General features: G+C 40.3%; 1 protein-coding gene across 1 annotated transcript in view; it reads left to right on the top strand.

Moving 5' to 3' along the window:
- Positions 1 to 18,444, top strand: part of TGFBR2 (transforming growth factor beta receptor 2) — an 80,243-nt gene that overhangs the window by 48,037 nt on the left and 13,762 nt on the right. The window contains exons 4-5 of the mRNA XM_054595344.1: positions 11,643 to 12,442; positions 14,088 to 14,229. Coding sequence (XP_054451319.1) covers positions 11,643 to 12,442; positions 14,088 to 14,229 — 942 coding nt within the window. The remainder of the gene's footprint in view (positions 1 to 11,642; positions 12,443 to 14,087; positions 14,230 to 18,444) is intronic.

The raw sequence follows: 18,444 nt of genomic DNA, 5'->3' as shown, positions 1-18,444 counted from the left end.
TTTTTTTTTAATTTCTCTCTTCAATAGTAACTACCAGAAAAGCTTAGAATCCAATCTAAGTCATGCTTCTAACAAGTTTGTGGGCACACATTTCATATACTGTTACCATCACTGTTTGCCTGTTTTCCTACATGTGTCTTCCCTTTGTCTTGATTCCAGCTCCTTTTATCTTCCTTTACTAGTATATCTACCTAGAGGTTGCATGAGAGATTTCTTTTTTTACAGGATGGAACTATCAGTAAATACATCAATTATATCTGTTTCACTTAGAAACCAGGACTCTAGAAACCACTCTGACTCAAAGTTCAACTGATGTAGTTCCATAGAGAAGCAGACCATCAGATGTCAGCTGTCACCGGTAGATGTTCATCGCTGACCTTCCAGCTGCCTGCAGTTGACCTGTTCTCTAAACGGGGCAGATGCAGACTTCTAGTAGCCACAGGGTTTCATTCCTTCCTCTCATTGTTGCAGAATTTCTTTTAAAATGAAAACAGCCTCTTTGGTTTGCAAGCCTAACTCTGGCAGGAAGACAAATGATTTTTTTTTTTTTACAGTATCAGACACGCGGTTTCCTGTCTGTGTTTAACTTGCTAGCAGAACATCTCAGCCAGCTGGTTCCACCGGACCTTCTGTGACCTCAATAACGTTGCCTCCTGCCATCCAGCAAGCCCACTTTGTGTATTGATCCCATGCCTGGTGCACTTGTTTGACTCATATTGGTTTCTGAGTCAGGGAAGACTTGGAGGTGCTGCCCCCTTCTTCTCAAATCTCATTTTGTGTTTGTTCCATTCCAGGGAGCTGGCTTCTTGGGTAGCTCCTGGTTCTTGCCTGTAAGAAACGAGAAGCATAAATGGTGTTTTGGCAGGTCTGGGGGTTCTGGGTGTGCTGCCTTTGAGCCATGCACTTGCTACTCAAAATAGCCGTCTCGCCAGCTGTGCATTTTTGTTTCGAGAGAAACAAACCAGATTTACTTTCTGGTCTAAATGCAGAAGAAAAAAAATAAGTGTGGAAACATGGTTGCGAAAAGTTGTTAGCAGAGGAAGAAAAATACGGATTAAAGTTAGTAGTCTCATTCCTGGGAAGAGAAATCAGTTATTTGAGGAGATGACTCACACCAAAGGGTCCTTTGGTTGTGAATGAGTTAGGTTAGAAAGCATCTTCTGAATCTGTGAATTCGGGCCTGTGTCTGGCCAAGAAAATAATGAAGATTGTGTGGGCCAGAGGCCACTGTGACCCAGTCAAGTGAAGCTTAGAGAATGTATTTGTAGCGACTTCAGGCAAATAAGTGGCTTTTGTAGATTTTCCTCTTCCCAAGCAGCAAAGTAAACAAGGTGCTCTGAGGCCAGATGTAGTAGCTGGTTATGATTATTTCTACTCAGGGACCTCATTCTGACATGAATAACAGCAGAGTAGAATCCATTAAGGACATAGCCTGTCTCGAGTCCCATCCACTGGATGTGAGTGGCCAATATCACTCGTTGTGAGTGACCAGGATGACAACTGACCCAGAAAGGCTGGCATTGTTGTGAGGCTGTGGAGGTACGTCAGCGGTCTGTCATCTCTCCCACTGCCACCTCCTTGGGTTCTATAAACAACACACCGATGGGTGATGCTGAAAAGGGTCGAGAGAGACTCTTTTGACTATTTTACAAGTATTGCCATGTCCCACCAGTGGAAAAACATCAGGGAGCTAGCTAACCACCGTGAAATTGACTTTCATTTCCGCCCATTCTAAACTTCAGAGACTGTGTTTACCACCACTTGGACATCTGGCTGACTTGCTTTTGGAAAATCTTTTCCGATCCTCAAATCACTTGCTAATTATGTAAAATATTAATTTTACCAGCAATAATTGTGCTTTTTAAAAAATATAATATTAACTTTTAAAGAAATAACTAATATTTGCTTTTCTACTTTTGAAAAAATAGATATGCCTTGTGTTACCTCACTAGGATATAGCTAGTTCCAATGTCACGAACAGTTGATCCTACATTTGGTCATCAAAATTCTTTCCATTCTGTCTATTGTCCAGGTCCCATCCTATTTAAAATTTTTTGTTAGGTTGGAGTAGTTGCTGCCAACCTGAGCAGCAAATTGGAAACTCCTTATCTACTTTAAAAAATTACTCATTAATGGGTCTTAGCCCTGCAGTTTTGGACTTAATTGGTCTGAGGCCTTGTATCAGGATTAAAAAATAACATAAAAACTCCCCAAGATATTTTAATATGCAGTCAGTGTTATGAGACACTGAACTCAAGACAGTTTGTTCTGCCAAATCTTTTTATATTTTTCACCATGTTCCCCATATAACCTGGAAAAGGATGGTAGCAATTAGAGAATGGCAACAACCACAGGAAGCTGAAATTTCACCTTCTATGTTAGAGGAAGAGAAAACAAGCAAACAAAATACCTGTATTACTTCACCCCCGGGGAATAATAAGATTCTTTACTGTAGGATGTGACTGTGCTTTTCACAATTTACAAACACTTCAGGATGAGGCCAAGGGCCTCCCTGAGGATAGGTACCTGAGGTTTTAGAATGGATGAAATGATACACTAAGGGTGAGCACTGAAAAGTTGGATGGCAAGGTTTGGCTGCTCCTGCCTTGGCAAAGACGAGGCGGGGAGTAGGGTGCTGTGCGTAGCTGCAGGAGGTGAGACTTTCCAGTGGGAGGGAACCAGGGCAAGCCAAGGTTTGCTTAGAAAGCCAGTAGAGAAGCAAGGCTGTGTTCTAGTGCCCTGACATGTATTGATAATGGGAGTAATCAATGGGCGGTTCTAAAGCCGTCTGGTCTCCCTATTGGAGACGATAATGAGATAATTTAAGAACTCTATCTGTGCTTTCTGGTTTCCTGAGAACAGAAAGGACCCCTGGACAGGGTAGAAGATATAATCCAGAAAAAGAATTGAAGAGTCGGGGCAGGTGGGGGATCCTAACAAAACCCAACTTTAGTGGTCAGCAGGCCATAACATGGAGGAGAAAAATGAAGAAAAAAAAATCCAGCTTCAAAGAACATTTGTCAGGCCAAGGTGCTGTCCATGATGGAATGGATGTTCATAAGACATAGCAGAGCCTGGCACACAGCAGGCTCTCTGGTACTGTTTGTTTCCCTCCTAAAAGCAAAGCTACAGAAGTAACCAGAATGCATATCCCAAGGAGGAACATGAAGGTTGATAAACACGGTGGAAGGAATGCCTAATATAGCAGAGACATAATTAGGGTTTTAATTGCCTGGAATGACCAGTAATATGAACAGATAAATGTAGAGTGAGGCATACAGGTTCAAATGATCAGTTGCAGGGGAGCAGCTCGTTTAGAAAGCTGGATGGGCATCTGTTTATGATAAAGGCTCAGGGACTTACAGGTAAGTCACAGTCATTGTGAAATTGGGGTGATCTGGCCAAAAGAATCAAAATAAACAACAGAACAAACAAACCAGCAGTCATCTTAAACTGCACTCATAGGAAAGGGAAGAGAGAACCCCACTGCCATCTTTGCTGCAGAGATGATGTTCCAAGTACTGTTGCTGGGTCTATTGAAACATGTCATGGAGGGACTTGAGGAGTAAGAATGATTTCAGAGAACAGGTCACTTGATACTTAGAAAAGGACCTTGCATTTAGTGGGTACCTGCTGTGTGCTGGGCAGGCAGATTTTAGCCACTGACCAATGCATCAGACTTCAAAGTCTGATACACACGTCTTTTGAAGAGTGATCGAAGGAAACAGGGATGATTTAGAGAAATGGGTTAAATGCCCACTAGGAATTTGAGAGCTCTCATCCCACAGAAGAAGGAACTATTTTATTGTTTCTTGTTTTAGAGAGCAGCATGAAAGCCATTAAGTGGACATAACAGGAAGGCTGCGTATGACTTATCATAAAGAATATACTTTTAAGATATCCCAATGTTTAGAGTTTGTTTATTCAAATAGATCTGCACCTAGATCTGTTGGGATTAGATATTAGGATGATTTACAGAGGAGTGGGGTCCCTCTGTTGAAATATTTCAGCCAAAGGTTTTATTTCTCTCTCTCAGGAATATTCCATAAGAGGCTATCACACCAGATTAGATTTCATGTAAGACCCTTTTGTTGGGGAGAGAGGTAGGAAGGAAATAATGTAAGGGAGACTTGTAGGATAGGCTGCAAGAGTTGGGGAATAGCAGTTTTGAAATATGGATAATTGGCATAAAACAACCACATGGACTGTAGGGAAGGCATCTTCCATCATTTGGGGGAAAGAAAAATATTCTCAAAGTCTGTCCAGAATGACAAACAGTCCTGTCAATATGCTGGAAGTTAAATTAAATCCTGCATGCCCAGTGAGCTCACTGTCCTTCTGTTGTTTAACTTAAATGATTTTTTAAATTGTTTGCCTGAATTTAATTGTTTGCTTTTTATTGAGATGATGGATGGGGAATCATAGCTCATTCTACACTCCTCCCAAAGTGCATTTGATTAGAGTATTCTCATGGATTTTTCTCATTGGCTAGCACTGAATGCAATTGTATGAGGGGTTTGCAGACAAGTCCACTACAAATGTTCTTTGTAAGAGGGAAACATCTCTATGGCAGAGTACCAAGGGACTTCTTCCATGTTTGCTAAAGCCATGTTCCTCAAACTTCTCTGGGTAATCGAATCTCCTAGAGAACTTGGTACAATGCAGATTCTGGTTCAGCAGTTTAGGACAGAGATGAAATTCTGCATTTCTGATGCAGTAAATTCCCAGATAATGCCTGCTGCTGGGCTGAGAAACACACTTTGAATAAGAGGGTGCCAAAAGATTCTTTCTGTACCAAGCCACCAACATTTTTTAAAATGGAGAAAATGGTCATAATTGGAGTTTTCAAGTGAGATATTTATATATTATAATGGCCTGGGGTGTGTGCATGTATGCGCAAGTGATGGGGCAAGGGCAGCTGATAAGGATATGGAATGTAACAAAATAAAGAGGCAGTTTGTTTTGCTCCTTATCTTTCTCTGTAGGGATCCCAGCACCGCACGTCCACCTGGTGAGTGGCAAGACTCAGCAATGCTTCCTTTGCATGATCGGTGAACATACCCAGAACATATCCAATAATTATTTAGGAGAGATCAGTACCATTTGTTCACTTTCATCATTTTCTTTATTATAACTGAGTCCAACTTTACCAGCCATATGTTTTAGTGGGGTTATGTCTCTGGAAAGACAACAGCATTCAAACCAAAAAGCATGTGTTCCCTTCAGTACAGCCAGACTGAACTGAATACCTCCACAGCCTTCTGCTTTATTTTTGTTTTTTCACCTCAGACTCTTCAGTATATGCATTCTTAAACTTATTTTTGATAAGGTTACATTGCTTTGCTTCTTCAAGAAAGAATTCTGGAGTTCATATTTTCATGGGGCAAATGGTTTCTCTGTAAAAAGCATACATCATTTGACATGTTATAAGAAGAGGCAAAGCAAACTGGTCAGGTTCCACACTTCTTGATTTCTTAATGCTTCTTTACCAGATCTGGACTTTTTTTTTCCTAGTAGGAAATCAGTGAAATATTTCATTAATTGAAAAACAGTTTATTGAGGTCTATCATAAAATAATACACATATATTTATGGAATGTTTTCTATCTTGAAGGTATAATGCCTAAGAGCTTAACAAACATTATCTCCTGTCAGACAACAACCCAGTGGGCTTGGTTCTGGGCTGTGTTCATTACACAGATGAAGCTGAGGTCCCAAACCACACAGTCAGGAAACAGCAAATCCAGGTCTAAAATCAGAGTCCCAATTTCTGACTCTCTGCATTGAGGGAAACTCAACCCCTCCAAATGCGTAATGAACTATCCTGCAAGGTGCCTCTGCTTCAACCCCAGCTTACTTTATGTCTCTTTTCCTGTTTCCGTTTCTGTGAAACAGGAATAATAATACATATCTAGCAGTGTGGCTATAAGGATTCAAAATAAGCCATGTAAAACAATGTGACATTTAGTAGGTGCTCAGTAAATGACTGCTGTACTTTTTAACGATATAATTAACATAATGGCTTGGGACAGGAAATACTCCCTTCCCCCAGCCTATCTCTCTTCAGCAGAGTTTCCTTCTTTGGACCTCTGCCAATTGCATATATATCCTGTTGCATTAGATCAATGTGTTGGTTTGTGAAAATCTTTGTGGTTAGAGGGTCACTGCCAGCTTCAAAAGAATCTCTGTAGTTGTCATGTGATGTTCATTAGTATACCCACACACCAAGGTATGCGGAAGACGATCCTCCGAATCCCTTTCTGTTGCTCAAATAAAGTAGTATCTTGGTGAATTTTTGCTTTAAATGCCTTTTTTGAGTGGATTAGCCCATCTCCGTAATTCATCTATGTTGGTTTTATTGTCATCAACACATAAAATTGATCCATGTAGGCCTTTTTACTATGCTGGTCTTAATTTAGGATCTTTTTTTACTATGTGATTTTTTAAAACGAGTGAATTATAAAGGTTCAGTTTTGAGTTCTTTTTAGCAACCAGTGTTGGATTTGAGCAGAAGAAAGGACTTGAAAGAACAGGAAGCAACCTGTTCTCATTGTCCTCTGTGTGTGTGTGTGTATGTGCGCGCGCGCACATGTGTGTGTCATTCAGCAACTTGTTTACTTTTAAATCACTCCAGAGTAATGTATATCATGGAATTTCCCCTTGAGGTTTTCTGCCAGTTTGTATTTTTTGTGGCATACTAACATTTATCTGACATTTGTCTTTTAAAAATATTTATCAGTCAAGACTGACATTTGCAAATGGCCCCTTCCTTGCCACGAAGTCCAGCCTGTCTATATGGGACACGTTTTGTTGGAAACTTCCAGAATTATGCAGTGGACCTCTGGGCTTATTGCTAGGGACAACAGCTTGATGACACAGAATGAAGGAGACATCCAGACCTGGGGGGACGGGCTCCCCTGCTTTCCCATGTGTGAATCATCATAAATTTCAATTTTCCCTTTTCTTCTTCCTCTCTCTTTCTTTCTTTCTTTCTTTCTTTTCCCCTCTTTTTCTAAAGGGAGATGATGCAAAGTGTCCAGTGCCTAGCTCAATAAAGCACATTATGGTAGTTTTCTTTATCATTAAGAGAGTTCAGTGGGTGGGGTCCCATCATTTTCGTCTGCAGAGCTCCCTGTACATGTGACTGAAGCTGGGACAGAATCCACAGTTGCCATGAGAAACGCAGCACTGTGCCAAGAGGCTCTATCCGGGGCACAAGCTTCCTCCTTTACCAACTTCCCCAAGAAACAGAAGTATCTCCAACTCTGCTCTAGGAAATCCTGGCAAAGAAATGAGAGTCGAATGCCTTCTCTCTGCCAAGGGTTTTCTTTGTGTGTTCCGTAGACTTCTTGGAAGTCTAGAGAAACCTGTGGACCCCTTCTCAGAGAGATATTTTTTAAATGCATAAGATAGAAAATAGAAGATTTCAAAGGAAATCAATGACATTGAATTGCAATTGTCAAATATTTTGAAAATAAATTTGTGCTATAGTAATATCTGCTTCTGTGGTAATGCTTTAAATAACAAGATCTACCATCAGACCTAAAAACTTGAAATGTCTAAGTGATAAGTACAAACGATAGGCCAAGATATCTGCAATAAATGTAATATGGCATGAAAATATCTGAGGTTTCTATCGGCGACAAAGTCATAAGTGTGGCTAATACTAGGAAATGTTACATTTTTGCTAAAGGTTAGAGAAAATTAAAAGATGCAAATTTTGCTCATTTAAATTCACAGAGGCACTGCATTCTATCCATGGAGCCTAGGCTAAGAACTTCTGCTATTAGAATGTAGAGACTCATTTTTTATAACCTTGGAGAACTCCCCCTCATTTGTCATGCCCTCCAGAACTATATCTAGTTCCATGTTACAGAACAAGGGAGTGTAAAGTGAATGTCAGGTCTTGAGCACTAATTACCTGTGCATCCAGGAAATAATTCATGAAAGGTTGGAATAGTTCAAAACCTATATCCTGATTTCCCCACCTATGTTCTATCTAGGTCCTGGAATAGGCTCTGAGAAAGAAAAAGATTTTAGAGTTCTTCCTCATGTGAGGCTTTTTTTCCCCACTCAGGGAAGAGATGCATATTTGCAAGGACACCACTCACCTGTGGTTCTTAGTTAAAAACCAGGGAAATAGTCTCTGTACCCAGAATATGCTCCTTAAGATGCGCATTATCCAAGAATTGCCACTATCACTTAACAGATGGCTATAAACTTGCTTAGTCCAGCCCCCAATGAAGAAAACTACTTCATTAAATTGAGAGGTTATGTGAAGTTATTCTAAATTGCTTCTCACCAATGTGAAGGTTGAGCATTATGGCATAGGGTTAAAAGTGGGGGTCTCGCCAATCTGAGGGAACTCTTTGCAAATGTCAGCTTTGCCATTGCCTAAGTTTATGACCTTGGGAAATTATTTAAACCATCTGACCCTTTTAGGTTCCCCATGTATAAAATGGGGTTAAATAATAGCAGTGTCTACCTCTGATTAAGTATCAATATTATATAAAACTCTTAGGACATAGCCAGATTCATACCAAGAATTCAATTTATGAGTTTCTGTGTAACTGGGGACTGGTGAAAAGGAATACTTCCTGCTGGACTCTGAGTAAAGATGATGCTGGCTTGCACCTACACCTACAACTGTTGGTTTTTCTAGTAGCAGCATAAGGGTTAATAGTGCGGCTGGGCGTGGGTGGCTCCTGTTTAGATAAAGCCACATCCCAAAGCTTCCTTTCAGCCCTTTTGCTATTGTGCGGGTTTTTCACCACCTCTTTGAAGTTTCAGAATTGACAGATGTTATTCAATAATTCCCTCCCTGCAAGATACTTACATGCAGATTTTCAAAAAGAAAACACAGGAAATTCAAGGGGAAAGTAAAACTTGGGTTTCTTACATTGAAGGTGGGGGTGTTTCTACAGACTTCTTCAATCAGTGACCACATACATTTCAGGGATTTCTGTTTTTGGGCTTTTCTTAGCTTGAAAAAGAATATATGGCAAAGAAGTATAAAATTCAGTTAGGAGCGATAGATGAACATTTCATTTGGACATTTTGCACTGTTTAATAAGTTGGAGACATAACTAATTATGCAATTAATATTTAAAATTTTCTAATTGTGTTGGTTTGTCACATGTGAAAGAGAATACTCACAAAGGATCCAAATAAAGTCTCTTCAAATCATGCCAGTGCATTACAGGTTATTAAAGTAATACCTACATAAGAGTAGTCAGCAAACTTTTTTTGTAAAGGGGCAGGTAATAAATATTTTAGGCTCTGTGAGCCAGGTATGATCTCTGCTGTATGAACGTCTTTGTTTCTTCTTCTTTTGTAAAATTTATTTTTTTTATTGAGGTAACATTGGTTAATAACACTGTCTAAATTTCAGGTGTACAATATTATAATTTGATATCTGTATAGCATACTGTGTGCTCACCACCCAAAGTCTGCTTTCCATCTCTCACCACACATTTGACCCCCATTACCTATTTTGCCCTCCCCTCTGATAACTACTGTACTGTTGTCTGTATCTATGGGTTTGCTTTTTGTTTGTTACCTTTTTTGTTTTATATTCCACATAAGAGTGAAATCATATGGTGTTTGTCCTTTTCCATCTGACTTACTTCACTTAGCATAATACCCTCAAGATCCTTCTATGTTGTCACAAATGGTAATAATTCATCTTTTGGGGGCTGTATAGTATTCCATTGTAAAGAAATGTTCCACATTTTATTTATCTAATCATTGATGAACACTTAGAGTGTTTCCTTATCTTGGTTATTGTCAATAATGCTGCAATGAACATGAGGGCATATATATATATATCTTTTCGATTTAGTGTTTTCCTATCTTCCGATGAATACTCAGAAGAATTGCTGAGTCATACGGTAGCTGTATTCTTGCCAATTTACATTTCCACCAGCACTGCAAGAAGGCTCCTTTTTCTCTATATCAGCTTTAGCACTTGTTATTTCTTGTCTTTTTGATAATAGCCATTCTGCCAGATATGAAGTGATATCTCATTGTGGTTTTGATTTGCATTTCCATATCAGTGAAATTTTTCCTTTTTTAAAAAAATGACCCTTTTAATGTGGGGGAAAGAAGTTCTTTGCTCACAGGGCAGTAAAAAACAGCCATGGGTTCTTGGGCTGTAGTTTGCCAACCCCTGCTGCAGAACATAAAAAATGTGAGGGATTTTGTCCCCCATAAGTAATCATTCATTCAGCTTCTACAACAATCATTTGCTGAGTAGTATAAAGTGCCCCATCCTGAGGCCAGTTCTGGGTGCATTACAGTGATCAAAACAGAGACAAGCAATCAGGGAATCAGACCGATTTATGGTGAGAAGACGTCTCTGTAGTCACAAACAAGTAGCTTACTGGAAACAAAGACATTTATTGGACACTTCAGATAATAGAGGTGGCGTTACAGGCAGGGAGTGTTGTTTCCAGCTGTTGCACCTGGATATTATCTCATATGTCCCCTTAATTTTGCTCTCCAGGCTCATTCTTTGTCAGACACTGGGGGCGGTCCACGTTTCCGCAATACCAGTCCTTTCGGGTATTGCTTGGTCCCTCTGCCACGTTCACCCCTAGTCCCACCTGTCCTTTTCCCATTTAGGCCTCCTAGTGTGAGTAAGAATTCAGGTTTTTAAGAGTCAAATCATATTCCTTTTCCTATTTGTTGTAATGCATTAATATATCTTTCCCCAAAGTACTGATGTTTTTCTCTTAGTTGCTGAAAATAGGATTCCACCTGCACTGTCTTCTTACCACTTCCCCCACCCACCACTACCTTGAACACCTATAGTAGGTAAAAACTGCCAATTGATAATTACAGATCCTTTCTCCAACATGACACCTGGTTCCATACCATCTACTCATCATTTTCCTATCTGTCCCCTTGAGTGGAGCAGTCAGTTTGGGAGGATTGCTCTTCCTCAGATAGAGCTGATGCTTAAGGGGAGCCTGGGTGTTGATTGAAACAGGGCACGGTCAAGTTTAGAGAAGGATAAAGACTATGGGAGCACTATGTCAATCCTTCTGTTTCTGCCAAATAGTTGTCACTCTTTCTCTATCCCCAAAGCCTCCTGCAATGCCTTGAGTATAGCTAACACTCAATAAAAGCTCATTCAATTTATTCAGCACTTATTGAGGACCTGATGTTTGCTAGGTCTTGTCTATAGTCATGAAGGAGAAAGACATGGTCCCTGCCAGCATGGAGTTCTTGGTCTGTGAGGAGTGAAAGAAGTAGGGAAAGACAGATATAAAACCACTACGTAGAGTCATAGTTATTTCATTTAAATTGCACTAAATTGTTACATAGGAAAAATATATGAGTTTATATAAATTGAAATGTATGAGATTATAGAAAATGAAATATTTTCCAAGTTTTTCTAGATTTCTGTTAGGCAGTGGCATTTAAGCTAATGTTTGAGGGAAAAGTAGGAGATATTAAATGAATGGCCAGAGGCAAGGAAGACTAGCACAGGTGCATACTAGAATTTATACTGAAATTAAAATTCACAGTATATCATTCATAAAAACTATACAGATGTTGAAATGTCTAGACACTGGAGGTATACACCCACTTTCTCACCTACTCAACCCACTCCTCTCTCTTGTTTTGTTTCCACATCAGAATATTCCACCAACAACCCTGACTTGTTGTTAGTCATATTCCAAGTGACAGGCGTCAGCCTTCTGCCACCACTGGGCATTGCCATAGCTGTCATTATCGCCTTTTATTGCTATCGTGTTCACCGAAAGCAGAAGCTGACCCCATCCTGGGACACCAACAAGCCACGGAAGCTCATGGACCTCAGCGAGCACCTTGCCATCATTCTGGAAGATGACCGCTCCGACATCAGTTCCACATGTGCCAACAACATCAACCACAACACGGAGCTGCTGCCCATTGAGCTGGATACCCTGGTGGGGAAAGGTCGCTTTGCCGAGGTCTACAAGGCCAAGCTGAAGCAGAACACCTCAGAGCAGTTCGAGACCGTGGCGGTCAAGATCTTCCCTTATGAGGAGTATGCCTCTTGGAAGATGGAGAAGGACATTTTCTCAGATATCAACCTGAAGCATGAGAACATCCTCCAGTTCCTGACGGCTGAGGAGCGGAAGACAGAGTTGGGGAAGCAGTACTGGCTTATCACTGCATTCCATGCCAAGGGCAACCTACAGGAGTACCTCACGAGACACGTCATCAGCTGGGAGGACCTGTGCAAGCTAGGCAGCTCCCTCGCCAGGGGCATCGCTCACCTGCACAGTGACCACACCCTGTGTGGGAGGCCCAAGATGCCCATCGTGCACAGGGACCTCAAGAGCTCCAATATCCTCGTGAAGAACGACCTGACCTGCTGCCTATGTGACTTTGGGCTTTCCCTGCGTCTGGACCCCACTTTGTCTGTGGATGACTTGGCCAACAGTGGGCAGGTAAGTTAAACCTGGATCACCCCCCTGCTGATTATTGATCACTAAATAGCCCTACACTCTTGACACTTGTCTATATCCCACTCTCTCCAGAAAGGGTAGCTTTTCTCATGAACAGCATTTCTCCCCCTGTTTCTTTAAATCCTCCCCAATACAGGACAGACATTTTTCTCCTTGAGTCAATCCTCTTTTCTCTTCCATTTGAAAATTATTTTTCTGTGCTTCAAATGCTGTTAGCACTTGATCTCTATTTTTTCCCTCTTTTCTGGTTGTAGTCAGCCCTTTCTATTCTTATTACTATTAGTGCTATTAGTAGTCATATAGTTCTGTTGTATTCTGTTTTACCTTGTTCTAGAAGGCTATCTCCTTGAAGTCCAAATCCAAATCCATTTGGTCACATTTAGCACAATGCCTTGAACAGTGAACATGACCAATGAATACTTGTTGGGTGAGTGAAGGACTGAGTGAATGAACAATTCCACTTTTGGAGCATCCCACAGAGTAAAACAGAAACGTGTTTGGCTAAGGAAAGTGACTAGAAATTACCAAGACATCCTTCTTGAATGATGGGGCCCCATGTTTTCACATACCGGAAGCTTAACTGTGGATTAGAGTGGAGTCTCCAGAGCACCCATGTTTTCTCTAACCATGTGGAAGAACGTGCTTCTGAAGCCTTTAGTTACTGCTCAGTCAGCCCTCTGGGTCCAGGGCTGCCCAGGCAGTCTTGAGGTAAACATATTGAAATACAAACAGATTAATGTGCCAGGAGAATGACTCATGCAATGACCTATTAAAAAGAAAAATTTCTTCTAGTGCATGCCAAAAAAAAAACACCCAACATTCTTTGGGATAATAACATCAGCTCCCTTGACCTTCCTTAGATCCTTGGGAAGGTAGGACTTTAATGTTATTTAGTGAAGCTCTATGTGCTGCATTATCATACATTTAGGTGAATCCTTCCCTAAAAACGTTTTTTTCCCTTTTTTTCCTTTGTATCTCAATGTTTTCATATTATCAGTCATAACCTAAATAAAAGTACATAAAGGTCCAGATCTGGTATTTTACTCTGGAAATATTTTCATACAGTTTAATGTAGGAAAAATTTTATAGAATTCTACTACGTTCTCGGCTCATGAGAATGTTATGGGGTAAACAAAAAAGATTAAGACAGGCCTTAAGTGACCAAAACTAATGGCAATTATAATTATTTCCACCATAAATCTTGGAATTTCAGGAATGAAAAAATATTTAATTTGCAAAAGCAAAAATAAACATCTAAAGTGTCACAGATGTTGTCCCCCAGGTTATCTGCAAGGATGTTATTGTTTAATACAGTGACATATATCATGGGTTTAGACAAGGCAGCTCTGGGGTTTGGCATTTCCTTATTTTGGCATGTTTTGTTTATAGTCTTTAAAGGGTGTTCAGGAAGAGAATACCTATTTTTAAAATAATTACATAAGCTCTACCTTTCTGTGCAGATCTCATTATTTTTAAAGGCCTTGTGCTTTTTAAAGATTATCTACCCATGCAAGGGACAAATATCAGCTGTATTTTGAACATAAAAATGCAGTTGGAATTAAATAATGGGCCTCAATCTTTTCTGTTTCATTTTGTTGTTGTTGTTATTGTTGTTGTTTTGCTTTAGGTGGGAACTGCAAGATACATGGCCCCAGAAGTCCTAGAGTCTAGGATGAACTTGGAGAATGTCGAGTCCTTCAAGCAAACAGATGTCTACTCCATGGCTCTCGTGCTCTGGGAAATGACGTCTCGCTGCAATGCAGTGGGAGGTACGTATGGACCCTCATCCTGGTGCCATGGTAGATGTGCCTTCAAAATGATGTCATGTTATTTGCTTCAAATATGACTCTAGGCCTACCAAAGAGTTAGTTCTACAGTGAGAGCTAGTTGAGATCTGGTAGTACATAGCCATAGCTTACAATTTGGAATTGTGCTAAAAAGCCTAAAGCCTAAGGCTTTAACCTGAAAGCCATGTTTGGAACATAAAACTTTTTGTATCCTTACTTAGAGTATATACTCTTAATTACTCCTTTTCTTGAAATATCTCTCCACAGATATTTAAATATCTGGCAAATGATGAGCACTAATAATATAAGAATTATTTTTACTCATCAAATGGATAATATTCAGAAAAGTATCTGAATTTTATTTTGTACTTTAAGGTTTTTCAGAATTATAAGGTCTGGGAGATGGATTTGACTAAAAATTTACTTTTATGGACACGACTTGACTTTGTTGGGCAAAACAAGCAGAGTATTTGCAAGGTTTGATGTATTTGTTTAGGTTTTGAAAAACGTAGTGAAGAGAGGTTGTTGAGGAATGCAGCATTTTTCAGGGGTGTAAGGGGATGTCATTGTTTTAGAAAGTATTGTTGCCTGATTTTTCTGGACATGAAAATGGCTGAGGCCCTCATTGCTTTATACTTTCTGAGTCTGTCTTCAGTAGTCTTCATCAATTTATGCATCTCAACACAGTCCTGGCTGACTACTAAGTCAAGCTAACTCCAATTTTATTTTTAACTCTTTGTTTGGTAATAATTTTAGACTTACAAAATAGTTGCAGAAATAGCAAAGACAGGAAGTTAACAGTGGTGCAATATTCTTAATTAAGCTATAGAACTTATTCACATTTCCAAGTCTCCAGGAATATTGTTTTTTTTTTTTGTTTTATTTTTGTTTTTTCTGGACCTAATTCAGGGTCTACCACTACAACTAATGTTTATGCCTCCTTAGTCTCCTTAAACTAATGGCAGGTCTCAGGCTATCTTTGTCTTTCATGACCTTGGCACTTACGAAGACTTTGGACCAGTTATTTTATAAACTGTCTCTCACTTTGGGTTTCTCTGATATTTTCCCATGATTAGATTGAGGTTGTATGTTTGGGGCAAGTATACCACAGAAATGCCATTGTGCCCCTCTCAGTGCCTCATACCGGGGCCTGTTCAACTTGATCACTTGGTGAAGGTATCTACCAAGTTCCTTCCCTGTAAAGTTTTTTTTTTTTCCATTTGTAAATGATACATATCTTATGGGAAGGTACTTTGATCTGTTTCTAAAGACACTAAACACATGCATAGTAAGGATTCTAGACCTGTTTCTTATCATAATTTTACCTACTAATTTTAGGATCCATGAGTAGTTCTTGCCTGCAACAACTGTAACTGTAATGTTTTTCTAATAGTGATTTTCTATTCTTCTTATTCTTCCTACGTTTATTATAGATAGTCTATTGTAAGGAATATCTATACTTCTTTTCACCACCCCCTGTCATTTACCTATTTAATTATGTATTTAAATCAGTATGGAGTTGTGGATATTTCTTTTAGTCTATGGATATCCAATAGTATCATTACTTACTTTGTTGCTTCGATTGCCACAGCTTTGGTTCCTGGGCCCATCTACCCAACATTTTGCCCAACGTGGACTTGGTTGACACACTTTCTGGATCTGATATTTCATCCTGTTTAGAACATGCTTAGCCAGTTTTTCAGGATGGGCCCCTTCCCCCTGAGCACCTTGCTGCACCATCACCTGTTTCCATGGGTCCCTGCATGGGGTTGGCACTTCCTATCCGGCTGACGCTGTCGTTTTCTGGTTTCCTGCCTGAGATTTCTTCCCCCACAGCACTTTCAGAAGTAACTTGGTTTTTCCTTGCACAGTGAAATTTGTTTAACCAAGTTTCAGCTGCTGAGAATAATTTTCTGTTTGAAAGCTTTGACAGTTCCAAAATGAATCCGTAGACCCGTGTGAGCTGTGGAAGAGATGATGCTGTTGTCACTGTCAGAATAAATTTACCTAAATTTTGGCATCTTTCCTATCCTTTCAAACCCATTATTCCATAAACATGAGCTGGAGATGGTGTCTCTCTGTCTTTTGCTCTGTCAGGGCAGCCAGCTTATTAGGGCCGAGTGTGAGCTCCCTGCCTTCGTTGTTATCAATGATGAAGCCCTTTCCTGTTGATATTTGCTGAGTGTGGAAGAACTCGGGCTAATGGGGAAGAACGGAGTCCACCAACTTTTATAAGCTCTAAAAACAGATGCAATGTAAACAAGTTTCCCAAGGAAGGAACAGGATCTCATTTGTTCAGCTTGTCTCAGAAAGCCTTTCATAACCTTTAAGGTGAGAACAGACAGACGGCTTTTGGGGAACCGGAAAGAGGCCATCCCAGTTCTCATCTTGTTTGATCGTCAGCCCACAGTCCTGTTTCTTCCATCTCTACTCAGTCTGAAAAAAACCAAAGTTATTTCTCTCTCGTCATTTTGGTCCAACAGAAAGCCCTTCACTTGATTAAATGTGTACACTCTTGTTTTAAGTCCTTAAAAAAAAAAAATCATGTATTAAGTCCTTTTTAAAAATCTTTTAAGAGCATTTTTTTGGTATACCTTAAAAACCTTAAAGACAGATGATGTTAGCCTCATCTTAATTTCAGACTTTCCTTTTACACTTCAAGAATCCCTTGGAAGGTATATAAAGCCTGAAGATAAATGTATTCATTCCTTCCTGGCTCTTGTAGAAACACGCATGTAAAGACAGGTCTTGCTCTCAAGAAGCATGTAATTTACTGATGAATCAGGCTTTTATTTTTTCTCCTTTACTTCTTAAAAATTTACACATGCAGACACAGTTCTTACCTTACAAAGAAAATCGATCATAATGCCCTCCACTTGATGTAGGGCTTTAATTTATAAGGTCTAAGAGAGAGGGCGGGACATAAATGGGCTTTCCTTAAGCTTAAACTTCTATTCTGTTACTTGAAATACAACATGTGCAATTACTATTTTTTATTGCCAGTCTCATTTCAGGAAAGGAAATGTGGAATATACTTATCTCAGTATGAGGAATTATAGATCAATATTTTATGTTGCACCATAGAGCAGCTAACATTCCATTTAGTGTATCCTGAGTGGGAGAACATCTAACTGAATGAAGTAGGATACTAAGCAGCAGGGGAGAGTCTTGCAGGAGAATGTTAACTCCCAGTTTTCCTGCCTCTGAGCAAGTCCATTCTGTTCTTCGGGTTGAGCCCATCTCTTCACGTGGGTGCCAAGCCAGCCCTTACCTGCCTCTCTACGCTTCTCTGCACACAGCACTCTTTTCCTTCTGCAGCCGTCTTTAGGGATGTTTTCTAGGTGTCACCTCTGGCCTTTGTCTCAGAGTGGTTAGTGCTGCAGGAAGGTGAGGCAGGGGGACACATGGGACTGAATGCCCATGCCAGTCAAAGGGGGGGTGTGACAGTGGGGTCAGGCAAGGAGGTTACAGGTCAGCTCTGGAAAGAAAGACCCAGGAGTGTCCTTTGAGTTGCTGCTTTTTCAGCCAGCCTCTCCTCCTAGGGAGCAGCGTAGATAGAGCGCTACACTGGGGAATCCTCACGCCTCTCAGGGGAGAAGATGCAAACAGGTGATAATAGCATCATTCTGAAGCCAACTTCTACAAATTCATTAGCCCAGATTTCCACCTAGGAGCTCAAGAGATAGGTTGCCATAATTGAAAAAAGTGGTCAAAAGGGAAAGGCTTCCTGGTGAAGGGAGGTTTGCTCATGTAATACAACACAAAGGAGTGATGGCTACCATGACATGAGCACTTGCTTTGTGGATCGGCTCATTGAATCTAGCAAGCATTCTTTGAAGCATGTACTATTATTAGCCCCATTTTACAGATGAGAAGACAGAGGCTTCGGGTGGTGGGGACTATCATGGAACCAGGAATCAAAGCCCTGTTGTCTGACTAGCCCACAGGCCCTCGTTCATGCTGGCCTGACCCATAGAGTGCTTGCTGTGAATAAGTGGCAGGTACAATTGCCATTGTTGTTATTATGGATGGGGCAGTCAGTACTATTTTGGGAATCCTGGCCTTGACGCAAAGCCTTTCTGGAAATACCAGGCAAGAGAAGTGCACACAGAGGACACTCAGGGATGGCCTCACCTCTGAGAGATTCCAAAGACTGACTTTCTTGTCTCTTCCAGGCAAATCTCTGTTGATAGAATA

The sequence above is a fragment of the Pteronotus mesoamericanus genome, unplaced genomic scaffold, assembly GCF_021234165.1.
Source record: "Pteronotus mesoamericanus isolate MK-2021 breed Mesoamerican mustached bat unplaced genomic scaffold, CSHL_Meso_final scaffold_54, whole genome shotgun sequence".
NCBI classification, from domain to species: Eukaryota; Metazoa; Chordata; class Mammalia; order Chiroptera; family Mormoopidae; genus Pteronotus; species Pteronotus mesoamericanus.
Note: the sequence above shows the minus strand (reverse complement) of the source record. Positions and strands in the feature narration are given on the sequence as shown.